Genomic DNA, 23,494 nt, shown 5'->3' with positions numbered 1-23,494 from the left:
GTTCATAAGAAGAAGGGGATTTCTGGCGAAGTGGGGGAATGCCTTCTTTGTCGCCCCTCCCTCGCTTCATTTCTAACTTATTTGCTCTTGAGTTGTTACTTCCTCCTCTGGACGGCGTGTATGGGATCAGATCTCGCGGTCCACTCTTTCAACGGGTCCCTTCTCCACAGCTTTCCCCAGTTCGTTTTTTGACCTGCACTCGCTTTTTATTTCTGTCGCTTCTCTCAGAATGGCCAGTCCTGTTCATGGCGAATATGCTCAACCCTTGCCGAGTCCGCCGGCCGCCTACCTCCGATCAACGCCTCCTTTTCCTGAATCAACTCCTCGAACCATCCCGAACCGCCCCCAGAGCTTGAACCTCAGTCGCAAACCAGTTGCCCCTGCACAGTCGGAAGCATCACCTGTGATTCAAAACTCGCCGCGCTCACCGGTCAAGATCGATCATGGCGCAGTCATCCCCCAGCCGTCCAGCGCCGAGATCGAACCACCTTACAATGGGCCCATCACGCCCCAATTGGAGCTCTCCGAGTTCACCGACATGACGCTCGAGGATTCATTGCAACAACCACGCCAGAGCTGGAACCCTTCCTATCCTCCGCGGAGAGACTCGACAAAGGCTCCGCAGTACAAACATCCGCACCCATATGGACATACCCCCGCCAGCAGCGGCTCGTGGTCAGTGGTAGAGCCCAAGGACGATGGAGGACACGGAAATCCGAAAAAGAGTGGCTCCTCTCTGGAACGCGAAGGTTTGAGCTACAACAGTTCTTCCAGGGGCAGTTTGGATAGCGTGGCGCAGGCGTCGGACAGCTACGAGCCTCTTGCCTACCACCACCAGCAACAGCCCGCAAAAACTGCACGCAAGCCCGTGCCAGATCCCGCAGAGAACCCCTCAGGGTCTACAGACAAGCTAGCAGTGCGGCGGTCGAGAATTTCCCGACCTCTTTCGGCATACTCGTCCAATTCAGATGTGGGAGGCCACCGCCGCAATCTCTCCGCATCGCCGTACCTACAAGGCCGCTCCGGATCACGAAATTCCACCGCGTCCCCAGATACCCGGCCTCTGTCGGTCATCGACCTGCTCAACACCTCCTACCCCCAACCAGGACCAACAGCCGTTCAATTCGGCAATTCCCGCCTTCAGGCCTCAGTCGGCAACAATGCCTCCCTCCTCAGCCACAAAGAAACATTCGAAATGTACCTCGCAAATGTCAAAAAGACCGACGAGCCAACAGTCCTCTACGAATTTGCCGTCTTCATGATCAACTCCATGCGCGAAATGCCAGCTGTCGACCTCGAAGACGCAAGCCCAATTACCCGCGCCCGTCTCCTCCGCGAGTCAAAATCAATCCTCCAGCGCCTTGCAGACCGCAGCTACCCCTTCGCGCAATATTACCTAGGCGACGGCTACGCGTCAGGCCTCTTCAACAAAGGAAAAGAAGACCACGACCGATCCTTCCCGCTCTTCGTAGCAGCCAGTAAACACGGCCACGTCGAAGCCTGCTACCGCACAGCCCTCTGCTACGAATTCGGCTGGGGCACCCGCCCCGACGGAAGTCGCGCCGTCCAATTTTACCGCCAAGCCGCCTCAAAGAACCACCCAGGCGCAATGATGCGCATGGCGAAGGCCTGTCTAGCTGGCGATATGGGTCTCGGCAAACGCTACCGCGAGGGTATCAAATGGCTCAAGCGCGCGACCGAGTCCGCAGATGCACAGTATAACGCGGGACCGTACGAGCTAGGCGTACTCCATGAAACAGGATTCGGCGACGACGTCTTCCCAGACGCTACATACGCTGCGCAATTGTTCACCAAATCCGCTGAACTGGGCCATGTCGAGGCTTGTTATAGACTTGGTGATGCATATGAGCATGGCAAGTTGGGTTGTCCACGCGATCCGGCGCTCAGTATCCATTTCTATACTACTGCCGCGCAGAATGGACATTCTCTTGCTATGATGGCGCTTTGTGCCTGGTACCTTGTTGGTGCGGAGCCTGTACTGGAGAAGGACGATGAAGAGGCGTATGAGTGGGCTGTGCGAGCTGCGCATTTAGGTCTTGCGAAGGCCCAGTATGCTGTGGGTTATTTCACAGAGATGGGTATTGGCTGTCGACGGGACCCGCTCGAGTCGAATGTTTGGTATGTCAAGGCTGCTGAGCAGGGCGATGAGCGGGCCAGACATCGTATTGCTACGATTAGTGCTGCGGCCGATGGGGTTCGGACTAAGGGATCTGGAGGTGGGGGAAGACTGAGGAAGTCTGAGCCAAAGGTCCAGGCACCTGCTATGGCTCAGGTTCCAGCAAAGAGTTCAGGTGAGTTTTTATGATTTGCGATAATTGGTATACTTCCCTCTAACTTTTCTTTAGAAGCCGAGAAACCGAAACAGAAGCGTTTCGTCATTTTCTGAGCTCATATACGAGACTTCATTTACGACCCCTGTTCTATCCCTCGTCTCATCTCCATGTCTACCCAACCTACTTGCATCTTGCATTCCATCAAGCAATTTTTGTGTCTCCCAAGTCAAGCCAGATCATCCATCTCTTCTCATCAAATCACCCCCTCTGACAATAATACACGTCTATTCTACACCGGCAACCCGGTTCTCACATCCTGCATATTTTCACGCCAACGTGAATGGTCATTTTCAGCGATCAAATCTCAATCTCATTATCTCTTGAACCAAACATTCCACCCTCAAACCTGTTGATACCACCTTCCTTTTCTACACCTGCACACTTTGCATATTGATCCTGCATGTCAAATCGGGTTCCTTCTTTTTTAGGCTTTCTCATGTTTGGTGGTTTTATTTGTGCAGTTCACATGCAGGAGGCTCGATTGCAGGAGGCTCGAACCAATGTCTGCCGCCATTTTCCGCCGTTCTTTATATCCTTGCATCCTCGCATCCTGACATAATCTCTTCACGTTCCTTTCTATAGTTGTACGAAGTATTGTGTCAATTGAGTACTTCGGTCTGAGAGGCAATCATTTAGTGTCCTTGTATAAGCAGCTACACCGGATTTTCATGGGGCTTTTCTATTTGACCAGCTTTTATGAGGCTCTGGCTCAGATTTACGTGTAGAGTGACAGATGCCCAGAGCTGAGGCTCATTGGATGCTCGCTAGGCACTCAGTGATGCTCAGTGTCCAATCAGTGAGCAAAGTTGATACACTAAGAAACTATAACCTTAATCTCAAGTGAGTCAAACCGTACATAAAGATGAAATCCATTTTTATTCATGTGATATGCTGACCTTCCTTTATTTTAATTACAGACCATCCCTGAATATTCAACCATGAGCTGATTCGCCCGAAGATATCAATTAAGTCATTGTATGAGCCATGAAGAAGGCAGAGCGCCTTGAAAAAAAAGGCATCCTGCCCCTCAAGAGTGCGTTACTCTACACTGGGCCATTTGCTTGTCGTACCTTGGATCTCACTCAACGGCAATTGGTCAAGTTACGCTTATCAAGAAATTCCATCGCGCACATAAGTGCGCACGTTTTAGGGCAAGAATATTATGACAGCCTCGTTCCGAGATTTACAATTCAATAGACTCGAGTAGAACTAAGTGATAGACTTCTGTTGATCGGTGAAAGATTTTAAGCGCAAAACTTTGATTGAAAGACGTGAGAAACCCCAAGGAGTGGCCCAGGGAGGGGTCCAGGGAGGGCAAAAACCACGCCTGGAGAGTCGAGTAAACAAATTATTAAAAAGCACCATGGTATGCAGAGGGCTCAGATCCTTGGGCATAATCCCCTGCTGTCTAAGAAATCACCATACAAGATAACGTAAATAATGAAGAATGGTTCTGGGCAGACATGTAGGACCCTCAACGAGATCCAGCAGATCCATAAGTGCCTATAGTTGTCAGATCTCTGAAGCCCACCAATTGAATGTACACACTTTACTCAGCTGTACCTGAATTATGGGTGAATTGGGAAGATATTGCCCAAGCCTCCTGTAGCCTTGGAAGAGTGTTACCGAAATGGTGATGGGGTTCGTGATCAGGCAAAGAAGTCTAAATCGATACAGGAAATAAGACAGGGCTCTCTCAAAGCGAGACTGATACAATGACCAAAGTAGAGCTCTCTAGTGTTTCGGATCAGCACAGGGTCCAAGAATTTCCCCCGTATCACGTGAGGGTTCATGTTATAACGGGATATCGTTACCAAACATTGGAGCCCGGACTGGAGATCCGTCGGATAATCGGCTGAGCGGAGCGGTCCGTTGTGGAGGCATCAATCAAATCAGCGGACATTAGAACACGAACCCCAACCGACGTCTTTTTTGGTCGACTCGCCCGCCCTAGACGTTTTGAGTAACCGAGCTAATCTCTGTTCGATTACTCGAGGAGATGACTTTACTTTTAGTAAAGCGTCAGGGTCCGAAACTATTCAGAAGTGGAGACTTGGCGAGTGGATCGTGCGTCTGACGGACCACGCATCTTTAATTGGGTGACTACTAGCAACAAAGGGTCTCCGGTGGTAGATAGTGAAATATCATTTGCCGAAATAGGGAGTTCACGTAAGACCTCACGCACTAGTATTTTATTCTCGAACCCTATAACTGTTCGGGAACCTCTAGCAATTCAACCTCCAGGAATATTATGAAGTGAGACAAAGCCAAACATTGCCAAGATTAAGCTATCTAGAAGATCGGTGTGATATAGAAATAAGAATCTTGTTTTGCGATCTTGCTACTGGCCCCACGAGTCGAATGGGCCTACGTGGGTATGCTGCAGTTGGCCGATATGACTGGATATACATATACGCGCTTAGTAACGCAGGGGACCAATGTCTGCCTATCTTGGAGAAAACCTGGAATGCTGGAGAGTGACCTGTTATCTCGGGACTCCACAATTACATTACAGGGGTAAGGCAGATGGAAGTGGCGCACAAAAAAAAATGAGGCATTTGCAAGTGACCCTTACCTTCGCCATTAACTGACTAACTAGCGCATGGGATTCCTAGTGTGCTGGCGTAGAATCGAACGATTCATATTATACATTCTCATCTAAATGCCCTGAAAGTCGAGCAATGCCCACTCTTCGGTCGTCGTGGCCGCTTCGGGGTCGTGCAATCTACTTATCAATCTTTCTGTTCATTTTGTTCATGATCGGTCTCGGCCACTATGTCTACCGACCGCATTTCGGCTCTCCCCTGGATGTTTTCTCTGACGCAAAATCGCCATACTACTCCAAAGCTGGGCACCGATACTATTCATGGATAACCAGGCCTTATTTCCCGCCGCTTATCGATGCCGGGGACAGAGACCTGACATCCTCCGAGTTCTGCGCAAACTTTCCCACCCACTTATTAGATCGCGTTCAAGTAATCCTCAAAACAGGCACTGGCGAGCCTGAGAAGAACAAAGCGCATCTTGATACCGTTACCTCCTGCATCACCAACCTCATTATATTTTCCGATTTCGACGAGAACATTGGTCATCATCACTTCATTGATGTCCTTGACGACCTCCCGCCAACCTACAACTCCAACAACCCGGATTTCGCGGCTTACAGTGCCCAGAAGCTGGCCCATTCACAAGGTGGCTCAGTTGGTTATTCGCAGGAAGGGTGGCGACTCGACCGCTTCAAGTTCTTGCCTATGGTTGAAAAGGCGTATGAGATGCGCCCGCACGCAGATTGGTACGTCTTCATTGAAGCCGATGTTTATTATTTTTGGGACACAATATTCCGCATTCTTGATCAGCTCGACCCATCCAAGATGCATTATCTAGGGTCACCGGCCCCGGGATCTGACGGTCGATATTTCGCGTATGGTGGCGCAGGTTTTGTGCTGTCAACGGGCTTAATGAAACGCTTCGTTGGCAACCCCAGCACCGACTCTCGCCTGAGTGTTCAATACCAGGACTGGGCCAAGAAGGACTGCTGCGGCGATGCTGTGCTTGGTTATGCCATCCTGGATAAGACTGGAGTAAAATTGGAGGGTCTTTATCCTACGTTTGCTGGTGACGACCTCGGGTCCCTTAAAGTGGACAAGGAGAGGTGGTGTATCCCGCTGCTTGCACTTCATCGAATGTCGCCAGAGCAAATGACGGCGTTATGGAAATGGGAACGGACGAGGCCGTATAATGAGGTATATTTATCTCGCCTTCTGTGAATGTTTCCCCTACTAAAGCTGTTTGCTAGCAACCCTTTCTTCACTCCTCGATCCTCGCATATACCCATTCCCACCTACGCGACGAGCGCACTCGACAGTTTTGGGACAACCATTCGGACATTACTCCACCAGAGGATTCCCCTGCCCATTATTCTGCTACAGCGTGCAGCACCGCCTGCGCTGTGGACTCAAATTGCCTGCAATTTTCCTATTCTTCCAAAAAATGCCGGTTTGGGAACTCGATCCAGATGGGAACACCTACGCCTGACGATCAAGATTTCATATCCGGTTGGGACATCGAAAAGATGTCAGAATTAGGGTTCAGGATAAACACAGACTTTAGCGAGTCGTGCAGGGAGGCTTCTTGGCTTAAGCCGAACATTCAATAATGATTATAAAACGGATCTTATACATGAAAAAGACAATAGACAGTTTCATTGACCGTCTGAATCATATTGATTCGCGCAACTAGTGTAGCACCTCCGCATATCATTGATTCAGATCCGTCCAGCGGAATAGAAATATGCTCTTGGACTTGCAACAGCATCAAAGCCTGGAGAAGATCTCAGACCATTCTACCAAAAGTTCGGTTGCATAATTTCGCTATTTCCGATGCTAGTCTGTGAAAGGGGGTTCTCGAGTGCACTTCTCGGCATCTTTTACGCGCGCGTTCATGAGAAGAGCGGCGATTAGACCGTACAGACCTTATATACGTATTAGCTTGGCATTCTGTGTACATTTGAGCGCTGGAATACAAGCGGATGAACGAAGGGGATAACACCCACTCAATTTCCGCGAATATTTGTGGATCATTTTCTTGGTGTTCTATGGCTGCAAATAGGATCGACCATTTCCCTTTGCTTATCAAACTTAGCTCATCCAGTTGCATTCCGTTCAATAGGTGATATTCGACTTTGGAGTTGGAAAACACTATGACGCCATTGCAGTCCCACAAACTGGGTTAGTTAACCTTAAAGCTATCCATGGCAAACATGATGTTGAGATTGATGACCATTGTGGTCGTAGATACGTTCCAAGCTATATTTGACTTGAACATGTGATTGTCAAGCTTGGCAAAAACGCAGTCTTGTTGTTTCAGGTGGGGGTTTCCCGTCGGGGCGTTTTGAGAATTATCCCGATCAGTAATCCACTGATATTTTATCTTGGGATCCATGTAAGCAGGCTAACATCTTCAACTTTTTATTTATCATACAATCTACATATTCTCTTGTGGCACAATGTCAGTTCATGTGGTTTCCAAGCTGGACAACAGCAAACATGCCAGCTTTGATGTCCAATCTATTGCTGGGGCCCCGTTGCCTGAGTCTTCAATCCGGCTTCGCCCGCTACTTATAAGTCTGACTTCGAACAACTTGAGCTACGCCCGCATGGGTGAGCTTCTACGTTGGTGAGTAGTAAGCCCAGTACCAACATCGATTACATGCAGAAACTCATGCATGCCTTTAGGTGGGATGCGTACCCCGTGTCCGAAAACTATCCCGCTCCATACAACGACCCATCAGCATGGGGAATTGTTCCTGCTTGGGGTTACGCAACTGTGGAAGAAACGACTATCCCAGAACTACCCAAAGGAACAGTCCTGTATGGGTTCTGGCCAACAACGAGCACACCAACTGATCTCCACCTCAAACCTGGAAAGCCAACCGGTCACTGGATCGAGATCAGCGGACATCGTCAAAAGATGATGCCCCTGTACAACCGCTATACAGTAACAGCAACATCAAACACGATCAACGACCTAGTCACCAAGACTCCGCCACCATCCGCTCAAGAGGAACTCGAGCGTATGGCATGGACGACTCTGTTCATTGGGGGCGTAGCGGGCTACGTTCTAAGTGAATACGTCTTCTCCTCAAACCCAGAAACCCAACCATCCATCCACCCGCTAGGATCAGCATCTAAGCTCCCCTGGTCCCAATCGGACGGCGACATATCCTCAGCGGTTACAATCAACCTAGCAGCGTCGACAAAAACGGCTCGTGTATTCTCGTACTATCTATCACGCAAGCCGGAGCGTTCAATGCCCCTCGGCTTGTTGCACGTCACATCAGCCGTGTCACGTATCACAGAAGCCGATCAGAATCTAGCCACTCGGATTCCATCCAAAGCTGTCAGATATGAGGATGCTGGGTCTGGGGAGACTGGGGATTGGCTTGCTGAGCGGAAGCCTAAGGAGCTTGTTATTATTGACTTTGGGGCTAGGGGGGATGCTCTTGGTGATTTGATTGAGTTGGTCAAGGGGCGTGATGATCTGAAGGATTTGAAGGTGGTTATTCTCCAGGTTGGGAGTGAGCAGAGGGTCTATTCTACCGAGGAGATGTTGGCTCAGAGAGCTGCCGTTGTGGAGCTTGGGAAAATTCCGTTTAATACTTCTGGTGTTCAGGATACTGTTATTGAACGGATGGGTCCCGAGGAATACTTCGCTACTAAGGATGCGCGTTGGGAGGAATGGTTGTCTGAGCGACACTTGAGTGTTCCTGGGATGGAGATTGTATGGGGTACGGGTATTTCGGGTGATGGTATTGAGAAGGGCTGGGAAAGGTTGTGTCGGGGTCAAGTTGGGGCTGAAGAAGGATTGGTTTATAGATTTCAGTAGATCAGTACAAGTAGAACATTGCTTCGTGGGTATGTCCGGATGACGCAATGAATATATATACAAAGTGCAATGAGCCGAGAGTGAAAGAAGAGTAGAGCGAATAAACATTTAAGATAAAGCGCAAGGACCGAGACACATTCACACCGTAAACCGGATTGATCGTTCGTTATACATATAAAGGTGCAGGATCAGAAGATGAACTGCTGGAAGAACTTTGGCTGGAACTGCGCTCAAGATTCATCTCCGTAACGATTGTTCTCCCACAAAGGTCGACATCAGCAGCTGTCAGAATTATGAGGTCGGACAAGTGGTCATTGTAAGCCGGGGGAGGATGGTCGTTCCCCTGCAGCTGTTGCACATCCCGTCCATGGATGAACCCATTCTCACCAATGACACAAGGAGTCATATAGATGTCAATGGGAATGACTTCTGAGATCTAGACCGTGGTCAGTCGTAGTACCCATTTCTTGACGTGGAAATGTACATACCTCTGCACTTATCTCGCCCTCCTCGGTGCAGAACTCTGCCTTTACAATCAAGACATGTTTGATCTTGATGTGCTTTGTGGAAATGCTCTGTGAACAGCCGCCCAAAGTACGTGGCAAACACACAGATGTGTTTATGCGCCATTCCGTCTCCATCAAATCAGCACCCGTTGGCTCACTCCCATCAGCAAAGTCTATCTTCTTTGAGAAGACAGTATGGCTGTGCGCGCAGGTGACAAAGTGTATGTTCTGTCGTACCGACTCCGCAGCAGTAGCATCCAAGCGCACACTTTGCCTCTCCTGGACTTCGACCGTGACTGCGTTGAGTTTAGTGCCTTTGCATAGCGGAGCGAACCAGCATTCCACGGGGAATGTGCAACCGAAAGGAATATTGCGATCCGCAAGGGAAATACAGTATTGAATATCTTGATCGGATTGGCCTTCAAGAGTCTACATATCGCAAGCCGTTAGCCGTGACACGAAATCTCGGGTTGGAACATAGTAACGAACCAATGGACTGCATGGTCTTAGATAGCTTTGTTCTAGTCCGCAAAGCTGGTAGATATGTATCGGTTGTGAGACCACAAAGTCACTTTTTAGACGTCGCTCAATGACAACCTCGACGTTGTATTTGTGATAATCGTGGTGTGGACTTGTGACTGTTGAGAACATCTTGGGTGGAAGTGGAATACTGAAGAGAAACTCGTGATCGCCGGCTGGCATTTGGAATGCACTGAGGGCTTTCGTGGATGCGAGAGCTTGCTCATGGTCGAAGGTCAGCTGTTCGCGAATTTCGGAGCCGAGTAATCCTTCGATTGAACTATTAACACCAAAGTTTAGATGCCAGTTTAACGATTTGCTATTTGCACCGGTATCTTACATTGACAGCATTCCCCTAAGTCGGACTTTGATACTTTTGAAGGCGGCAGGTTGGGCGAGTGAGAGACTGAATCTCCCAGTAACCGAAGGTGATAGCTCTGCAGGCCGTTCTTCTTGTATGAATATACATGATTGATCAAGCCTAATAATTTGCAGTTAATATCGTGTCCAGATATTAGTCAGTGATGACAAGCAGACAACCATACTTTAACTCAGAGCTAGCTATGTCCTTGCCGAACATGCTGCGAACCGAGGAGCTTTTCAAGCTTAAAGAGTTGAACCTAGAAATCATCATTCTGTGATATTCCAACCGGTAAATCTAATTTCGGGGGAATCATCGCACTTTATTTACGCTGTACTCGCGTCGGCGAAGAATGCGGGCTTTCCCAAATTGGGTCGGAGTTCAAATTCCAACGAACGGAGCTTTATCTTGGCTCTGTTTGGCCACGTATGAAATCATACGGCGAAAATACGGGGTATGATGATTTAATTGAAAACTTGTTCCAGTGGTATATTTCTATATATATACATCCCTTGGTTACTCAAACTCGAACTCCGACATTTCCACTTCCATTAATAGTTGATCATTGCCGCTGGGGAAGTTGACATCAGGGAAATTTTTGAAAAAAATGTCATAATCCTCGATGCCAGGAGCTCCCAGAAATGGATTTGCGACTGATATGTCCAAATCAGACAAGTCATCTGATCGTGGTTGAAATCCGAGAGGGTCGACCCTCTCTATTCTAGCCTCTGCCCGCCCCAACCCTTGCATACACTCAACGCTGGGGTGTGACCCCAAAATTTCAATATGCTCAAGATTCTGTGAACGCCAACGTCCCACTTCCTGTCGAGATTTCGGTCGGAGAGTATCATTCACTGGGGCTGTAGAACCTTGAAGCTCTACGGAGGGCTGGATGCTGTCCAGCACACGATTTCCTAGTCTGGCCATCACAGCAGTAGACCACCATGCAGAGAAAGACTGCTCAATACATTGATGAAATTGGCGCATTTGCTCAATAGCTGTGTGGCGGGTACTGGCTAGTTGGCTTTCTCTTAGCTGTTTGTAGGTTACCGAGAATGCGAGGGATATAGTGTAACCGAGCATTGGCATCGGCGGTAGAATTCGAATATCCCTCTTTCGTATCAGGGATGCAATGGAGAAGGTTGAATGGGTTTGTCGAATACAGGAAGTTCTTGGCCGTGAACGCCCTTGAAGGCCATTGGAATGTGTGGAGAGAATAGTAACTGCGTGATAAAGTAGCTCGTTTGAATCTAATCTATCAGTTAGTACCCATTCAAACGCATAAAAGTAGGTTTATATACCTAGTAAATCTGATGGTAGGTCCCACGCATCGCAGTTCTCAACAAGTTCCTCGTAGGAGGGAAGATCAAGTTCCTCATGATCGGCACCATCAACGATCGGCCGATAAAATAGAATCACCCTTCCCAACTTCTCGGCGATGAGAAGCCAGAGCCGGAATGAGGCTGGGAACGATGAGATAACGCCATCTACCCCCTGGTTCATGTCGCGGTCATGAATCATAATCGGTCTTCCATTCATCGCAGCGTTCCATTTATCCAGACTCCACAAACACCAAAATAGAGCTTTTAGTGAAGCAGTAGGCTGCTGATCTATTCTCATCAAGTGCAGCCCAATGGTATGTGCATGGTGGATAGCCTGAGCCAAGTTCAAAGAACGATCCTCGGATCCAGTAGGTCCCCATTCCTGGAGCGACAAAAGGGCCAGGATTTGAATGTAGATTATCTTCTTCCTGGGCGTCCTCGGTATGTTTTGCATGATGTCGGTATAGAGTATACTGCTGAACCTCTCCAGTTGGAGCAATTCCGAGCTTTGGTCGAGGTATAGAAAGGGTTCCATGGTCTTGTCTTTAGCTGCGACAAGGCATATTGTTTGGAGGAGCCTGATATGCAAACACTGTGCTTGAAAATTGGCTCGCACTGTCTGTTCATCGAGAAGAGGCAGTAGGGGATGTATTCGGCGGAAATAGACGTCTATTAGAACTTCTTGGCTCTTTTTTGGTGGCAGCTGATATGCGTTGACATCTGCTGGCTGTGAATGTGGCTTTCGTGATGATTGTAGCCGGCTACGGCTTTCCCAAGGATCAAGGTAGTTTTCCTCTGGGCACAACCATGCTCCTACATCGCCCCTTTGGCACTGGCCGTTTTGTAACCGCGATCCATCTTTCCCCATGAACGTCGCCATTGGGTTTGAGTCGCAAGCAAATTGACGCGAATCAGGCTCATTTTCTGTAGTCTGACTTGGTTGGGTGATGGTTGAGCTAACGGTCTCACGATCCCAGGATTTTTGAAGTGTGGGGTCCCTTCCTTGCCCTCTGGCTGGAGAAGCGGATCTACCTCGGGTCACTGAGTCCCCCCTCGAGGACCAAGGTGTGTTAGAGGGAGTAGAGATAAAAGTGGGAATAGGACGCAGGTCAGGTAGAACCTCTTTCATGTTCGCCTCTCCATTGTGGTAGCATCGTTTCTAGAGGGGATTAGTATGTGTGTTCCGCACTGATATATACATATCTGCAGCTGACCTTTTTCCGACGACAGGAGTTACATGCTCGTCTCGCCTGGCCTCTTTTGACATTTCCTCCGCCATGGCTAATTAAAAATTTCAGTTCCATCATGATATCAGAAGCCGGAAGAATGGGAGCTACGGCCCTTTCCTTTCCTCGTAGAAAGGTTCCCCGCCACCGGAGCGGAGCGGCGACTTGCCTAAAGAAGAAAGTCCGACACCATGCAATCACTTCAACATTTTATATGAACAAATCCTAATTCCTTTGGATTGTTCTGGATCGATTGATGTTAAATGATAATATCAAGATCTGCAGTGTCTTTACATGCAATGGAATCTAGCACTAGCTATGAAATGTCTCGGCAGTCACACTTGGATCCCGCGAGCTACTTTGGTTTCTGGAACTATGACTCCTCTTGCAGAATCTCATAATTCCCTGGAACTAGAGTAGATTAAATTTATTCAGTCTAAATCGAGCTCAAAAACAAGGCTTCTACACTCCCAGGCACAAATTCCCCACTTGGGCCCTGCTGCCTTGCGCTAGCCAGGCAGCAGTCTCATTGGTGCCTGGTTCCTTAGGCCTCACAGCTGTTGAGTGACCGAGATGACCACAACACTGGCGGTTTAAAAGGTAACTGCTTATCCTCTGCCAGTCCAACTTCTTCATCTTAATCACTTCCATTGCGGGCCTCCTTTTCTCTTCCCTCTTCCCCTCTTTCTACTTAGCCCCCACCTCGTCTTCGCCCGGGGCCCCTTTTAAGCGCAGTTGGTTTACTTCCTGCTACTCAATTGTCAGTCGTAAACTCGGTACACAATGCCTGCGAGATCTTTCAAAAAGTTGGTCATCGCTGTGAGTGGGACATTTCCCAAACTTAGACAAGGTAAGACCCTACTCAATACACGGTGCATCTGGTTTGACACATTGAAATCGTGCTGACACATGACATTGGCTCAGCGGACCTCAAGTCAATGATTGAGGATAATGGGGCCACATTCAGCACCTCTGTGACAGATGAGGTAACCCACCTTGTGACCACAGACAAGGACGTGGAAAAGCAAACCACCAAATGTGAGAAAGCTAACTAAATTGACACTATGAGCCTTTGTCTAATTACCAAGCCAGGCACACAAGCAAGCGCAATCGCAAATTGCCACATTGTTTCTCTTAGCTGGCTTACTGAATCCGCTGAGGCAAAGAAACCATTGCCTGAAAAGCAGTATGTTCTCGGCCAAGCGCAGCCTACGCCTCAGCCAGACACCGAGAAGAATGGAAGTGGCACCGACAAGAAGGCCGAGACGAAAAAGCGCGCAGTGAAAGACGAACCGACTGAGGAGCCTAACAAGAAGCTAAAGGACATCCAAAAGGCCAGCTCGAAGTCTCTGAATGTCCCAGTTGATGAAGGTTTTGATGATCGATCGGACGGTTTTATGCGTGAGTTGAGATGGTGACATGTCATGGAAACAAGACACTGACCGTTTCACTTCAGAACCCACCGTTTACATCGACGACGCGGGTTTGATCTGGGACGCAACTTTGAACCAAACCGTGTCAGCCAACAATGCAAACAAGTTCTACCGTGTCCAAATCTTGGTCGGCAAGCAGCAAAAATACATCGCTTGGACCCGGTGGGGCCGAGTTGGAGAGCACGGTCAGTCGGCCAGGCTTGGAAGTGGTAGCTTGACAGAAGCAATCAAACATTTTGAGGGAAAATTCAAAAGCAAGACAGGCCTGAGGTGGGAAGATCGGCTGGCTACTCCAAAGCATGGAAAGTACACGTTCCTTGAGCGCAACTACGAGGAAGACGACGAGGAAGAGGAAGAAAAAGATGCCAAAAAAGAGAACGGCGTCGAAAAAGAGAATGGACTCAAGGTTGAGAGCGCTCTCTCGAAGCCTATACAGAACTTGATGAAGTTCATCTTCAATAACAACCACGTTCTCGAAGCTCTGGCAGCAATGTCCTATGATGCCAAAAAAATGCCTCTTGGAAAGCTGAGCAAGCGAACCTTGACGAATGGGTTCTTGGTCCTCAAAGAACTCTCCGAACTGCTTGCGGCACCGGCCACCGCCAATGCGACATACGGACTGCCGTACATGAAGGCAATTGAAAGCCTCAGTGACCGCTACTATACACTGATTCCCCACGTCTTTGGCCGTAACCGGCCTCCAACTCTTGGGAGCAATGAGCAGATCAAGAAGGAGGTTGAGCTGCTTGAGGCCCTGACCGACATGGATGTCACCAACGAGATCATGAAAGACAACCAAGGTGCCAATGAGATACATGAATTGGATCGCCAGTTCCAGAGCTTGGGAATGGAGGAGATGATTGAACGTGAGTTTCAAATGATGACACCACCAGGGCGGGCGAAAGCTAACTGCAATCAGTGGATCAGGAATCGACCGAGTTCAAGGAACTAGAGGATTACCTCCAAAATTCCCGCGGATCAACCCACCATCTGGAATATAGCGTGATCAACATCTTCCGCGTCGAGCGTCAAGGCGAGAATGACCGTTTCAACACATCCCCATACGCTAGCATCGCCAACAGTGACCGTCGCCTCCTTTGGCACGGGTCCCGAAGCACAAACTTTGGTGGAATCCTAAGCCAAGGACTCCGCATTGCACCCCCGGAAGCCCCAGTCAACGGCTATATGTTCGGCAAGGGAGTCTACCTGGCGGACACATCCAGCAAATCCGCCAACTACTGCTGCCACTACAACAGTGGCGGTATGGCCCTTCTGCTACTCTGCGATGCCGAAGTCGGTGCTCCAATGCTGGAGCTAGAAAACAGCGATTACAATGCCGGCGATGTTTGCAAACAGACAGGAAAGCTAGCAACTCTCGGAAAAGGTCGCAATATCCCGGGTGGGTGGAAGGATGCTGTCTCTTTGAATTCTACTTTGCAGGGTGTTACTATGCCTGATGTTGAGATCAAGCAACAAAAGACGCAGAGTGCTTCTCTTTACTACAATGAGTACATTGTTTATGATGTTGCTCAGATTAGGCAACGGTATCTGTTCCAGGTCCAAATCAAGTGAGATCTTTGATAAACATGGTTCTGTTGAGTGTTGTGCATGATATTGGAGTCTCACATGGTCATTTCTATGGGGTTATCTTAGCGGGCTTGTTTTGATATGTATAGATTAGCGTTTGCTTTTGTGCAAAAGTCATACGCTTTATTGGTCTTTGATTCATTCCATCTCTATATAGCCTAAAGTTCTTCCCTGCTGCCCCCCCCCCCCCCCCCCCCCCCGGCCCTTCTACAGGGCATCTACTAGAATAGCTTACCGCAGAGGCTTCCACTGGGTTAATTTTTGCCTCACCAATGTACTGCGTGAGAGGTTGCGAAGCGTTATTGCAGGCAAAAGGCCAGTCTAATTTTCTTTATACATAGTCCGCACTGATGAAAGAAATTCGCTAGTCATAGCAGGCATATAAATCCAGTATTTAAGAGGACCAATATAGTCGACGTGAGAAGGAAAATGTGTCCATGAGTGGATTAAAGGGTATTTGCGAGTCTTCGTCGTTTTCTGAGATCTCTCAAAATGAGGCGCACCTCATCGACAGCCACCGGTGTACCTCTGTGCTGTGATTCGGACTTATCGCGATTGCGAATATTAACTGTCCGAGTCTTCTCTTCGGCGGGCCCAACGACTGTAAAAAAATAAGTAACGCGTCGTGAAGATGAGGGGGATCGGGGTAAGAATACCAAAGATGAAATTGTACTTCTCCCGGTGCCCTCTCAGTACTTTCTTCCTGAGTGTATCATCACGAAGATCCAAATCAACATGCATTTTATCGCCCTGCAGAGTCCGCTCGAGTTCTTTTGCGTACTCATGTTGAGAATCCGAAACTGGAACGATCAATACTTGTCGTGGGCTTAGCCAGAAAGGCCAGTTTCCCGCGAAATGTTCGATAAGTATACCGAGGAAGCGCTCAAAGCTTCCGAATATCGCGCGATGAATGACGACAGGGCGGGCAATGCCATGCTCTACCTTTTCTGTTGTATATTTCATATTGAAATTGATCGGAGCCTGGTAATCGAGTTGAATTGTAGCACATTGTAGCTCGCGTCCCAATGAGTCGGCGATTGTGATGTCGATCTTTGGCCCATAGAAAGCCCCATCACCAGGATTAATAGTCCAATCGTCACATTTGAATCTAGTCAGTGCCTCACGGAGCTGATCTTCGGCCTCGTTCCAAGTTTCGATCGTGCCCAGAAACTTAGCAGGACGCGTAGAGAGTGCTAATTTGAATGTGAAATCAAAGAGCCCATAAAGGCTTTTTAGGAGGTCAAAGACTGCCTCAACTTCGGATACAATCTATTTGAAATTGTTAGTCAAGCTTTTCCATCAATACGGTCCACACGGTCTCGTTGTATTACTTGGTCCGGGCGACATATGATATGTGCGTCGTCTTGCTGAAATTTTCTGACTCGTGTTAAGCCGCGGAGGGCCCCGGAGGCCTCATTACGATGCAAAACACCAAAATCAGCATAGCGCAAAGGTAATTCCCGGAAGGTCCTGTCTCGGCTTGTAAACAAGAGGAAGTGACCAGGGCAGTTCATTGGTTTGAGCGCCCATTCCTTTTTCCCAAGGTTGAAGCGGAACATATCCTCCTTGTAATGTGCCCAATGTCCAGAGGTTTTCCACAGAGTAGCGTCGTACATGTTAGGCGTTTGCACCTCTTGGTACCCTCTCGTGTGATATTCAGCTCGCAGTAGCTTCTGCAGCGCATTGAAGATCCGTACCCCATGTGGAAGTAAGAAAGGAGATCCGGGAGAGAGTTCATGGGTTAAGAAGAGCTGTTGCTGTTTTCCCAATCTGATATGGTCTTCACATTGTAATTTACTGAGAGCTTGTAGATGTTGATTCATCAGACCCTTATGTGGAAATGCGATACCTGAGACTCGTTGCAGAGAGCTTTCGTTTTGGTCTCCTAAAAAGTACGCAGAGGAGCTCTGTATCCATGGTTATAATCAAAGTTTCCCGAAAGGAGAAATGGATCGCCTAACCTGCGTTGCTCTAAATGCTTTGATGAGAGAGATGTCCGGAATGTGCGGGCCATATGCCAGGTCGACGTAAGTCCCCGAACGATAAATGATGGCTGTTTGACCTTCAGCCATTCTGTTGATCGCATGTAAACGGTATTTGTTGCTCGCAAAAATCTTTTGAAGAGTATGTCTGGGAAGTTCTAATCGGTCAAATCCCCGTGGTTTCTGCACGACTTGCATCATTCGTAGTGTGAGCAATTCACGGTCAGTCTCCGTGATTCCGCGACTAGAAGAAATAAGCTACGAGTAACAAATGGATCCAAGGGTTTTAAGGTATCCTACCCATCTAGAGTCGACATCTCACAGTAAAAGCCCCGGGTCGAGGTCATGGTGTCGGCGATGACACATTGAAACTCTTGCTCACAAAGCTCAGCAAGACAGTTGGCGCATGAGCGCCATAATGCTTGCTGTCCCTCAGGGTGATCCCAACCCAAGAATGCAACGGAGCAGGCCTCCTCAAATGGTCGGTTTAGATCCCAGTACTTTCTGCCATTGATTTTGGCGATGAGTGCAGAATTGCGTAGTTCCTCTGATACATATGCCAGCAATGACTTCGGAGTTGAAAGCCATGACATGGCATCGACAGTACGTTCAGGCCTGCCGTCAATCTCGATAGTAATCTTGATCCCCTTTCTGGGTTGTTTTTTCAAGTCAATCAAATTTTGCTGCCATAGTTCCTCGAACATCTGGTTTCGCAAAAGGAGCCATTCCGGCAATGGAGCAGCTGCACGTTCCATGAACATCCACGGCATCCCATTTTCAACCACGAGCTGATGGGTGACCCGAACGTCTCTTGCGTGCGCTGTATGGTTCGCTCCTTGTCGATCGACAGCAATGCAGCTCATCCATGGCGCCCGGGCTGTGAAGCCTGAAAGCTGAGGCACCAGACAGATTGACAGCTTGGCAGTGCCATAGGACGGGTGAATGGAGAGGCGGACATGATGAGGCATTGCAGTCCGAATCAGTTTGCCAAAGCCTTCGGAGCGGCCCATCATTTTTAGAGCCAAGCTTGAAATCTCATTGTGATAGTCCTTTTTACTCGCAGCATTTTTCCGAATTGATGTGTTTGCGAGGTCGATTTTGACAAAAGCTTTCATGCCATTGTAGGTGAGTCGTGAATCGATGTCCTCATCCACGAGCTTTTGTGTGACGTTTTCGGACTGACAGAATTCACTGATGATTACAGCGCGGGAAGAGGCTATGGTCTTATGAAAGATCTCTTCGGTAAGTGTAGTGCTTTTGGTGGTCGGATCGGTCATTGTGAGAGATAAAATCTCCATCGCATGGAGAACTTTCAGGTTTTGGTCAAAGCCGTGCTTTTGTACCATCTCTCTGACAGCTTGGCCATAGTTCCAGACATCGTCGTCGCTAATCATAAGAAGATCTATTTCTTATGTTAGTATTGATCGAGAGTCTAGGAGACTTTATTTTGGCCTTCTCATACCGTTGAAAACCACGCCATCTGCAGCGATGGTCACCTCAGCGCCAGGACTGTAGCACTCTTTGATATCCAAACACATTTGGTTTAGTCGAAGTAACCCGAGGTATTCAGCGTAGTCAGGTAGCACACCGAGTACCTTGTCCATGTTGGTCTATGGCTGTTCAGTATTGAATCTTACTTGGAAAGATTTTCCCACTTACAGACTTGAAAGGAAAAGCGGGGAGAGCCATTCGAACTGGTTCCCCTAATTCCATCCAGTGTACAACATGGCTCTTGAAATTTTCTCGACCTGGCCAGTAGGAGTCGCTATCTCCGGTGTCATCCTCGGCCTTCCAAAAGTACGATTGTAAAACGTCGAGAATCCTTTCGACGACGTCCTGATTTTTGTTATAGATGTCTTTAAATGGTCAGCTCTTGCCCGAAAGCCGCATGGGGAGAGGGGGGATAAGCAGACCAATAGCTGGCTGAAGCCCATTTTCAACTATGATCGCTGGCAATTCATGAGCTTCATCTGTTACCTTGCTGCTTTCAAAAGAAACCGTTGGGAGAGACGAATCAAGAGTGTGACGAGTGTAAACTGTAGTTGAAATCATGTTTATCGAGTGTTTTGTTGAGAGAAAGGTTCAGCAGTCATTCAAGCGGACGCTGATTTTAAATGTGTTATGACACGTAAGGCTAGGTTTCTGACAGCGGTGGTGGCAACCTAGAATTTGACTTCATTTATTAGTCCTGCATTCCTTGATCCTGAAGCAGTTCCTGCAATCCTTAAGCTGCCCGTCGGGATCCGGATACATCTATTGCTGACATTGAGGTCACATGTGCTTCACTAGACAACTGAGACGGAGTTTAACCTAAAGTCTCTGGATAGGATGCCTTCCTTTGTTCGAATATCGACTTGTTATCAGGAGGACAGTGTTGTATGTGCGATATTTTCTGTTTGATCCACCTAGGGCTGGCCTCCCCTACGTGGACTAGACCTTACAAGGGGAGTTTCTAATCTATCTTACACTGAAAATGTCACCGTAATTGATTGTTTATGGATATCTAAAACCCATAGGTCTACTCTACCTTGTTATTTTATCCCCTCCTCCACCCCCCTACCGCCCCTTTATCAACGGCTTGGACTCTGTTGCCTTGTTTGAGTTGCATAAGGATCTTGTTCTGCCCCCGCTCCTGCATATTAACTGCAAACTCGGGTTTTCTTCAGGGCCGGAGGGAATATTGCCTCTTTTCTACTTGGAGAGTACCAGGAAGGATAAAAAGGTGGAGAGAACAAGTGCATTCTCTCGATTTCATCTAGTATTGATGGGCTGGCCTGAACTATCTAGTTCTGCTTTGCTTGCCACTCAAGTACCTTGGCTAAGAAGTTCTTGCTGAACGCAGCGTCCACGAATTCTTCAATTTTGGTAATCTTGTCTCCAGTCTCGTTGAACTCCAAGAAGAATGCATACTCATTCTTGTATTCAGCAACAGGTGATTCTCCAATTCCGGAGGCGTGAACCGCTGCGCAGTGGTTCTCGGGATCGTTGACAATTCTGTGGATGGTGGTCTGCCTCATATAAGCAGAAGAACATACTCGTTGACTAAGTTCAAACTAACCTCAAAACGATGCATAACCTTCTGTAGAGGACCAAAGAATTCACGGTACTCCTCGTTGGTTTTAGATGGACGGTTGAGCGAGGTTGGGAGGATGTAGTGAACGCAATTGTCGGCACGAGAACGAAGGACTGCGTCAGCAGTATACTCGTTGTATCCCTCGAAGAGATCTTTGGCAGTGCGAATCTGGTTTTCAGCGACGGAAGGCATTTTGAAGGGTTGTATGAAAATTTGAATTGGATTATTCAAAGATTTTGTCGTTTCTGTGATTGAATAACTCGAGCCATGGTTCAAACATGTACTTATAGATAAATCAAAGCAAGAATCAAAAGACACCAGGCGTGGTTGACGCCAACTTCACAAATCCACGCTAGTCCTTCATTCCCACATTCCTTTCATATCACTTTCTGACGATCCTTCAATCCCACAATCCCATTCAATCCCGTACCTCGCTCTGGCCTGCCGTAACCGATGTTTCCGAAATGGTCTGAAATGCTATGGTCCCCACTGTTAAATGATGACCAAATGATGCAAAACGGAAAAATAATGAAGCAACAGATCTACTCAGAGGCTTGCTCCATACTCGAAGCCCTCCGGGCACTATTTTTACGAACTACTTGAATTTGCAAGGTACCAAAGGCCAGTAGAGTTGGCTTGTCCCATTTGAGCAAAGAAAAAATAAATGAATCAATGCATAGAGAAATAAGTATAGTAAACTTGAATTCGCCTTCAAATGCCCTTGAGTTCATGAAACAATGAACTTCGATCTTTTGCGAAGTACAGCACTATATTTCATGAACAAAAAGGGAACAGGCAAGGCCAGAATCGATATTCCACCGAGTATGCTCGATGCGGGTCCCACTCCCAATGCCAGAAACATGGGTCTCGCCGCCAATGGCAGGCCACAAGCCATTAAGCAACGAAGGAGGTTGTTTGCTGCCACGGCACTTGCAGCATATTGACCGTAAGTATCGACCAAGAAATTGAGGCATTGTTGGAAAACAATATTGAACCCGGCACCAATGAATCCTATTATCATTAATGTTGGAAAAATCCAGGAAAGCATAATTCCGGCTCATTTAATTGTCCGTTCGACGTACCGGCGGCGATTATAGGCGACTCCCACGCAATTTTTGGGTCTGCAGTCCATCCAAACCAGAAGAGCCCTATCGAGAAAAGACAACCTCCAATTATCATTGGCGGCAAACGCGCTTCTGGAACCGCCTTGCCGTTGTTTTTTGCAACCGTACGGGCATAATATGGCTGACTGACAATGTTGACTGCAAGTGCGAAGATGACACCGACTAGTAAGCCCAAGAATGGAAGAGTAGAAATTACAGGGCTCCAATGGCGTTTCTCTTTAAAGACAATGGGAAAGACTTCGAGAGTCAAGAATAGTATCCCGTAAACCAGAGAGGCATATAAGGCAATTGTGAACACCATTGGCTCTAAAAAGAACATTCTGCAACTGGTTAGCTTTCAGGAACATCAAAGTTCGGATTTTGTAAGAGGAGCTTTACTGCAAAGGACGACTTAATTGCTTCGTAATAGTTGTTTTCAAATCCATCTTGTTTCTTTCAGATGCATGCCAGTAGCTCGGGTCACCGGTTTTCTTTCGCATCAACTGAGCCTTTCTTCGGAGGAGAACCGGGGCATATGTTTCAGGTAGAAAAAATACCGTAGTGATTAAGACGGCAAATCCGATGATGGCTTCCAGATACTCAGTCCCTAGATCAATATTAGCCACAAGCCGTCTCACTAAGGGACAACGTACATCGCCATCCAAGGTGAGGATTGGCGGTTAATGCTGCACCAACAATTGGTGCAAGAGTGGGCCCTCCAATCACACAAAGGGCATAGAAGGCCATAGGTACTCCTCTCACGCGGGGATCATAAATATCACCTAGCGCCGCAGACACATTGCTGATGGGCGCCGAGCCAAAAACACCCCCGATAAATCGCGTAATGAACACACTAGCCGGCTCTTTGCTCACAGCGGTTCCGATACTCAGAATGCACAGTCCGAAGACAGCTGGAAGCATGGATAGTCGTCGACCGTAAACCTCGCTTATCGGTGCCCAGATCAGCGGGCCAAATGCGTATCCTAATAATGGTGATCAGTCGCAAGCATGGAGTAAGAAGGTCATGCAATGGTCAGACCAAGAACAAAGAGTGACAAGCTCAAAACTGTAGCTTGCTCACTGATATTCAGATACATCGCCATGTCCGCCTGTGCGGGTGACATGATAGATGAACCTAGAGAGCCGACGAAGGCGAGCATACTCATTTCCCACGTGACAAACGCCTTATAGAGCGGACTAAAGGACTTTGGGTCTTCCCCTTTTGCAAATCGAATTTCTTCTTGGCTTCTCTGGCGTCCGTCATGGCTGGGCGAGTCTGTATGGTGGCTCGACTTTTCCAAATCTGGGGGACAAGACATATCGAGGCGATATTGATGTCAGCTTTTCGCTAGTCGCCCGAATTGTCTTGCTTTCTATTAAATACTACACGCGGTGGGTTTGCTCTGCTCAATCCTCTGTTCCTTTGATCCTGCATTCCAGCCAATAGTAGGCCAAATAGTGGAGCCTAAAAAGTACTCAACGTGGCTCAATGGGCCCCTTCGCAGCCGATAGGTTTGGACAGTGTAAGACGTGAAAACCACGACTAAACTGGTATCGATGAGCAATATTTATTTTGTGTCAAGTAATCTAAATTACTGGTATTTTTGGGATCATCTATCGCATTTTATTACCGTCTAACTCTTT

General features: G+C 48.0%; 9 protein-coding genes across 9 annotated transcripts; 4 read left to right on the top strand and 5 right to left on the bottom strand.

The window, feature by feature from the left end:
- Positions 1–229: 229 nt before the first annotated feature.
- Positions 230–2,407, top strand: chs3 (putative chitin synthase activator (Chs3); the record flags this gene model as incomplete). The annotated part of the gene is made up of 2 exons (XM_058463951.1): positions 230–2,312; positions 2,367–2,407. The coding sequence occupies 2 exons, from the start codon at positions 230–232 to the stop codon at positions 2,405–2,407; spliced, it is 2,124 nt and encodes a 707-aa protein (XP_058320429.1).
- Positions 2,408–5,035: 2,628 nt separating this feature from the next.
- On the top strand, positions 5,036–6,121 carry N7508_005884 (uncharacterized protein; the record flags this gene model as incomplete). The annotated part of the gene is made up of 1 exon (XM_058463950.1): positions 5,036–6,121. One exon carries the CDS (start codon positions 5,036–5,038, stop codon positions 6,119–6,121), a length of 1,086 nt encoding a protein of 361 aa, XP_058320428.1.
- A 1,238-nt stretch (positions 6,122–7,359) lies between these two features.
- N7508_005883 (DUF2855 family protein) lies at positions 7,360–8,738 on the top strand (the record flags this gene model as incomplete). Its single annotated transcript, XM_058463949.1, has 2 exons — positions 7,360–7,529; positions 7,589–8,738. 2 exons carry the CDS (start codon positions 7,360–7,362, stop codon positions 8,736–8,738), a joined length of 1,320 nt encoding a protein of 439 aa, XP_058320427.1.
- Positions 8,739–8,904: 166 nt separating this feature from the next.
- N7508_005882 (uncharacterized protein) lies at positions 8,905–9,895 on the bottom strand (the record flags this gene model as incomplete). Its single annotated transcript, XM_058463948.1, has 3 exons — positions 8,905–9,174; positions 9,227–9,673; positions 9,734–9,895. 3 exons carry the CDS (start codon positions 9,893–9,895, stop codon positions 8,905–8,907), a joined length of 879 nt encoding a protein of 292 aa, XP_058320426.1.
- A 745-nt stretch (positions 9,896–10,640) lies between these two features.
- On the bottom strand, positions 10,641–12,753 carry N7508_005881 (fungal specific transcription factor domain-containing protein; the record flags this gene model as incomplete). Its single annotated transcript, XM_058463947.1, has 3 exons — positions 10,641–11,374; positions 11,426–12,605; positions 12,646–12,753. The coding sequence occupies 3 exons, from the start codon at positions 12,751–12,753 to the stop codon at positions 10,641–10,643; spliced, it is 2,022 nt and encodes a 673-aa protein (XP_058320425.1).
- A 702-nt stretch (positions 12,754–13,455) lies between these two features.
- N7508_005880 (uncharacterized protein) lies at positions 13,456–15,677 on the top strand (the record flags this gene model as incomplete). Its single annotated transcript, XM_058463946.1, has 5 exons — positions 13,456–13,522; positions 13,597–13,710; positions 13,765–14,073; positions 14,129–14,971; positions 15,025–15,677. 5 exons carry the CDS (start codon positions 13,456–13,458, stop codon positions 15,675–15,677), a joined length of 1,986 nt encoding a protein of 661 aa, XP_058320424.1.
- Positions 15,678–16,138: 461 nt separating this feature from the next.
- N7508_005879 (uncharacterized protein) lies at positions 16,139–19,278 on the bottom strand (the record flags this gene model as incomplete). The annotated part of the gene is made up of 6 exons (XM_058463945.1): positions 16,139–16,293; positions 16,349–16,961; positions 17,024–17,599; positions 17,654–17,918; positions 17,975–19,076; positions 19,137–19,278. The coding sequence occupies 6 exons, from the start codon at positions 19,276–19,278 to the stop codon at positions 16,139–16,141; spliced, it is 2,853 nt and encodes a 950-aa protein (XP_058320423.1).
- A 1,179-nt stretch (positions 19,279–20,457) lies between these two features.
- N7508_005878 (nuclear transport factor 2 family protein) lies at positions 20,458–20,939 on the bottom strand (the record flags this gene model as incomplete). Its single annotated transcript, XM_058463944.1, has 2 exons — positions 20,458–20,682; positions 20,733–20,939. 2 exons carry the CDS (start codon positions 20,937–20,939, stop codon positions 20,458–20,460), a joined length of 432 nt encoding a protein of 143 aa, XP_058320422.1.
- Positions 20,940–21,474: 535 nt separating this feature from the next.
- N7508_005877 (MFS transporter) lies at positions 21,475–23,169 on the bottom strand (the record flags this gene model as incomplete). The annotated part of the gene is made up of 5 exons (XM_058463943.1): positions 21,475–21,758; positions 21,830–22,191; positions 22,250–22,457; positions 22,504–22,833; positions 22,890–23,169. 5 exons carry the CDS (start codon positions 23,167–23,169, stop codon positions 21,475–21,477), a joined length of 1,464 nt encoding a protein of 487 aa, XP_058320421.1.
- Positions 23,170–23,494: the final 325 nt, after the last annotated feature.

The sequence above is a fragment of the Penicillium antarcticum genome, assembly GCF_028974205.1.
Source record: "Penicillium antarcticum strain IBT 31339 chromosome Unknown utg000005l_segment0_segment0, whole genome shotgun sequence".
NCBI classification, from domain to species: Eukaryota; Fungi; Ascomycota; class Eurotiomycetes; order Eurotiales; family Aspergillaceae; genus Penicillium; species Penicillium antarcticum.
This window is presented reverse-complemented; position numbering and strand designations above follow the sequence as displayed.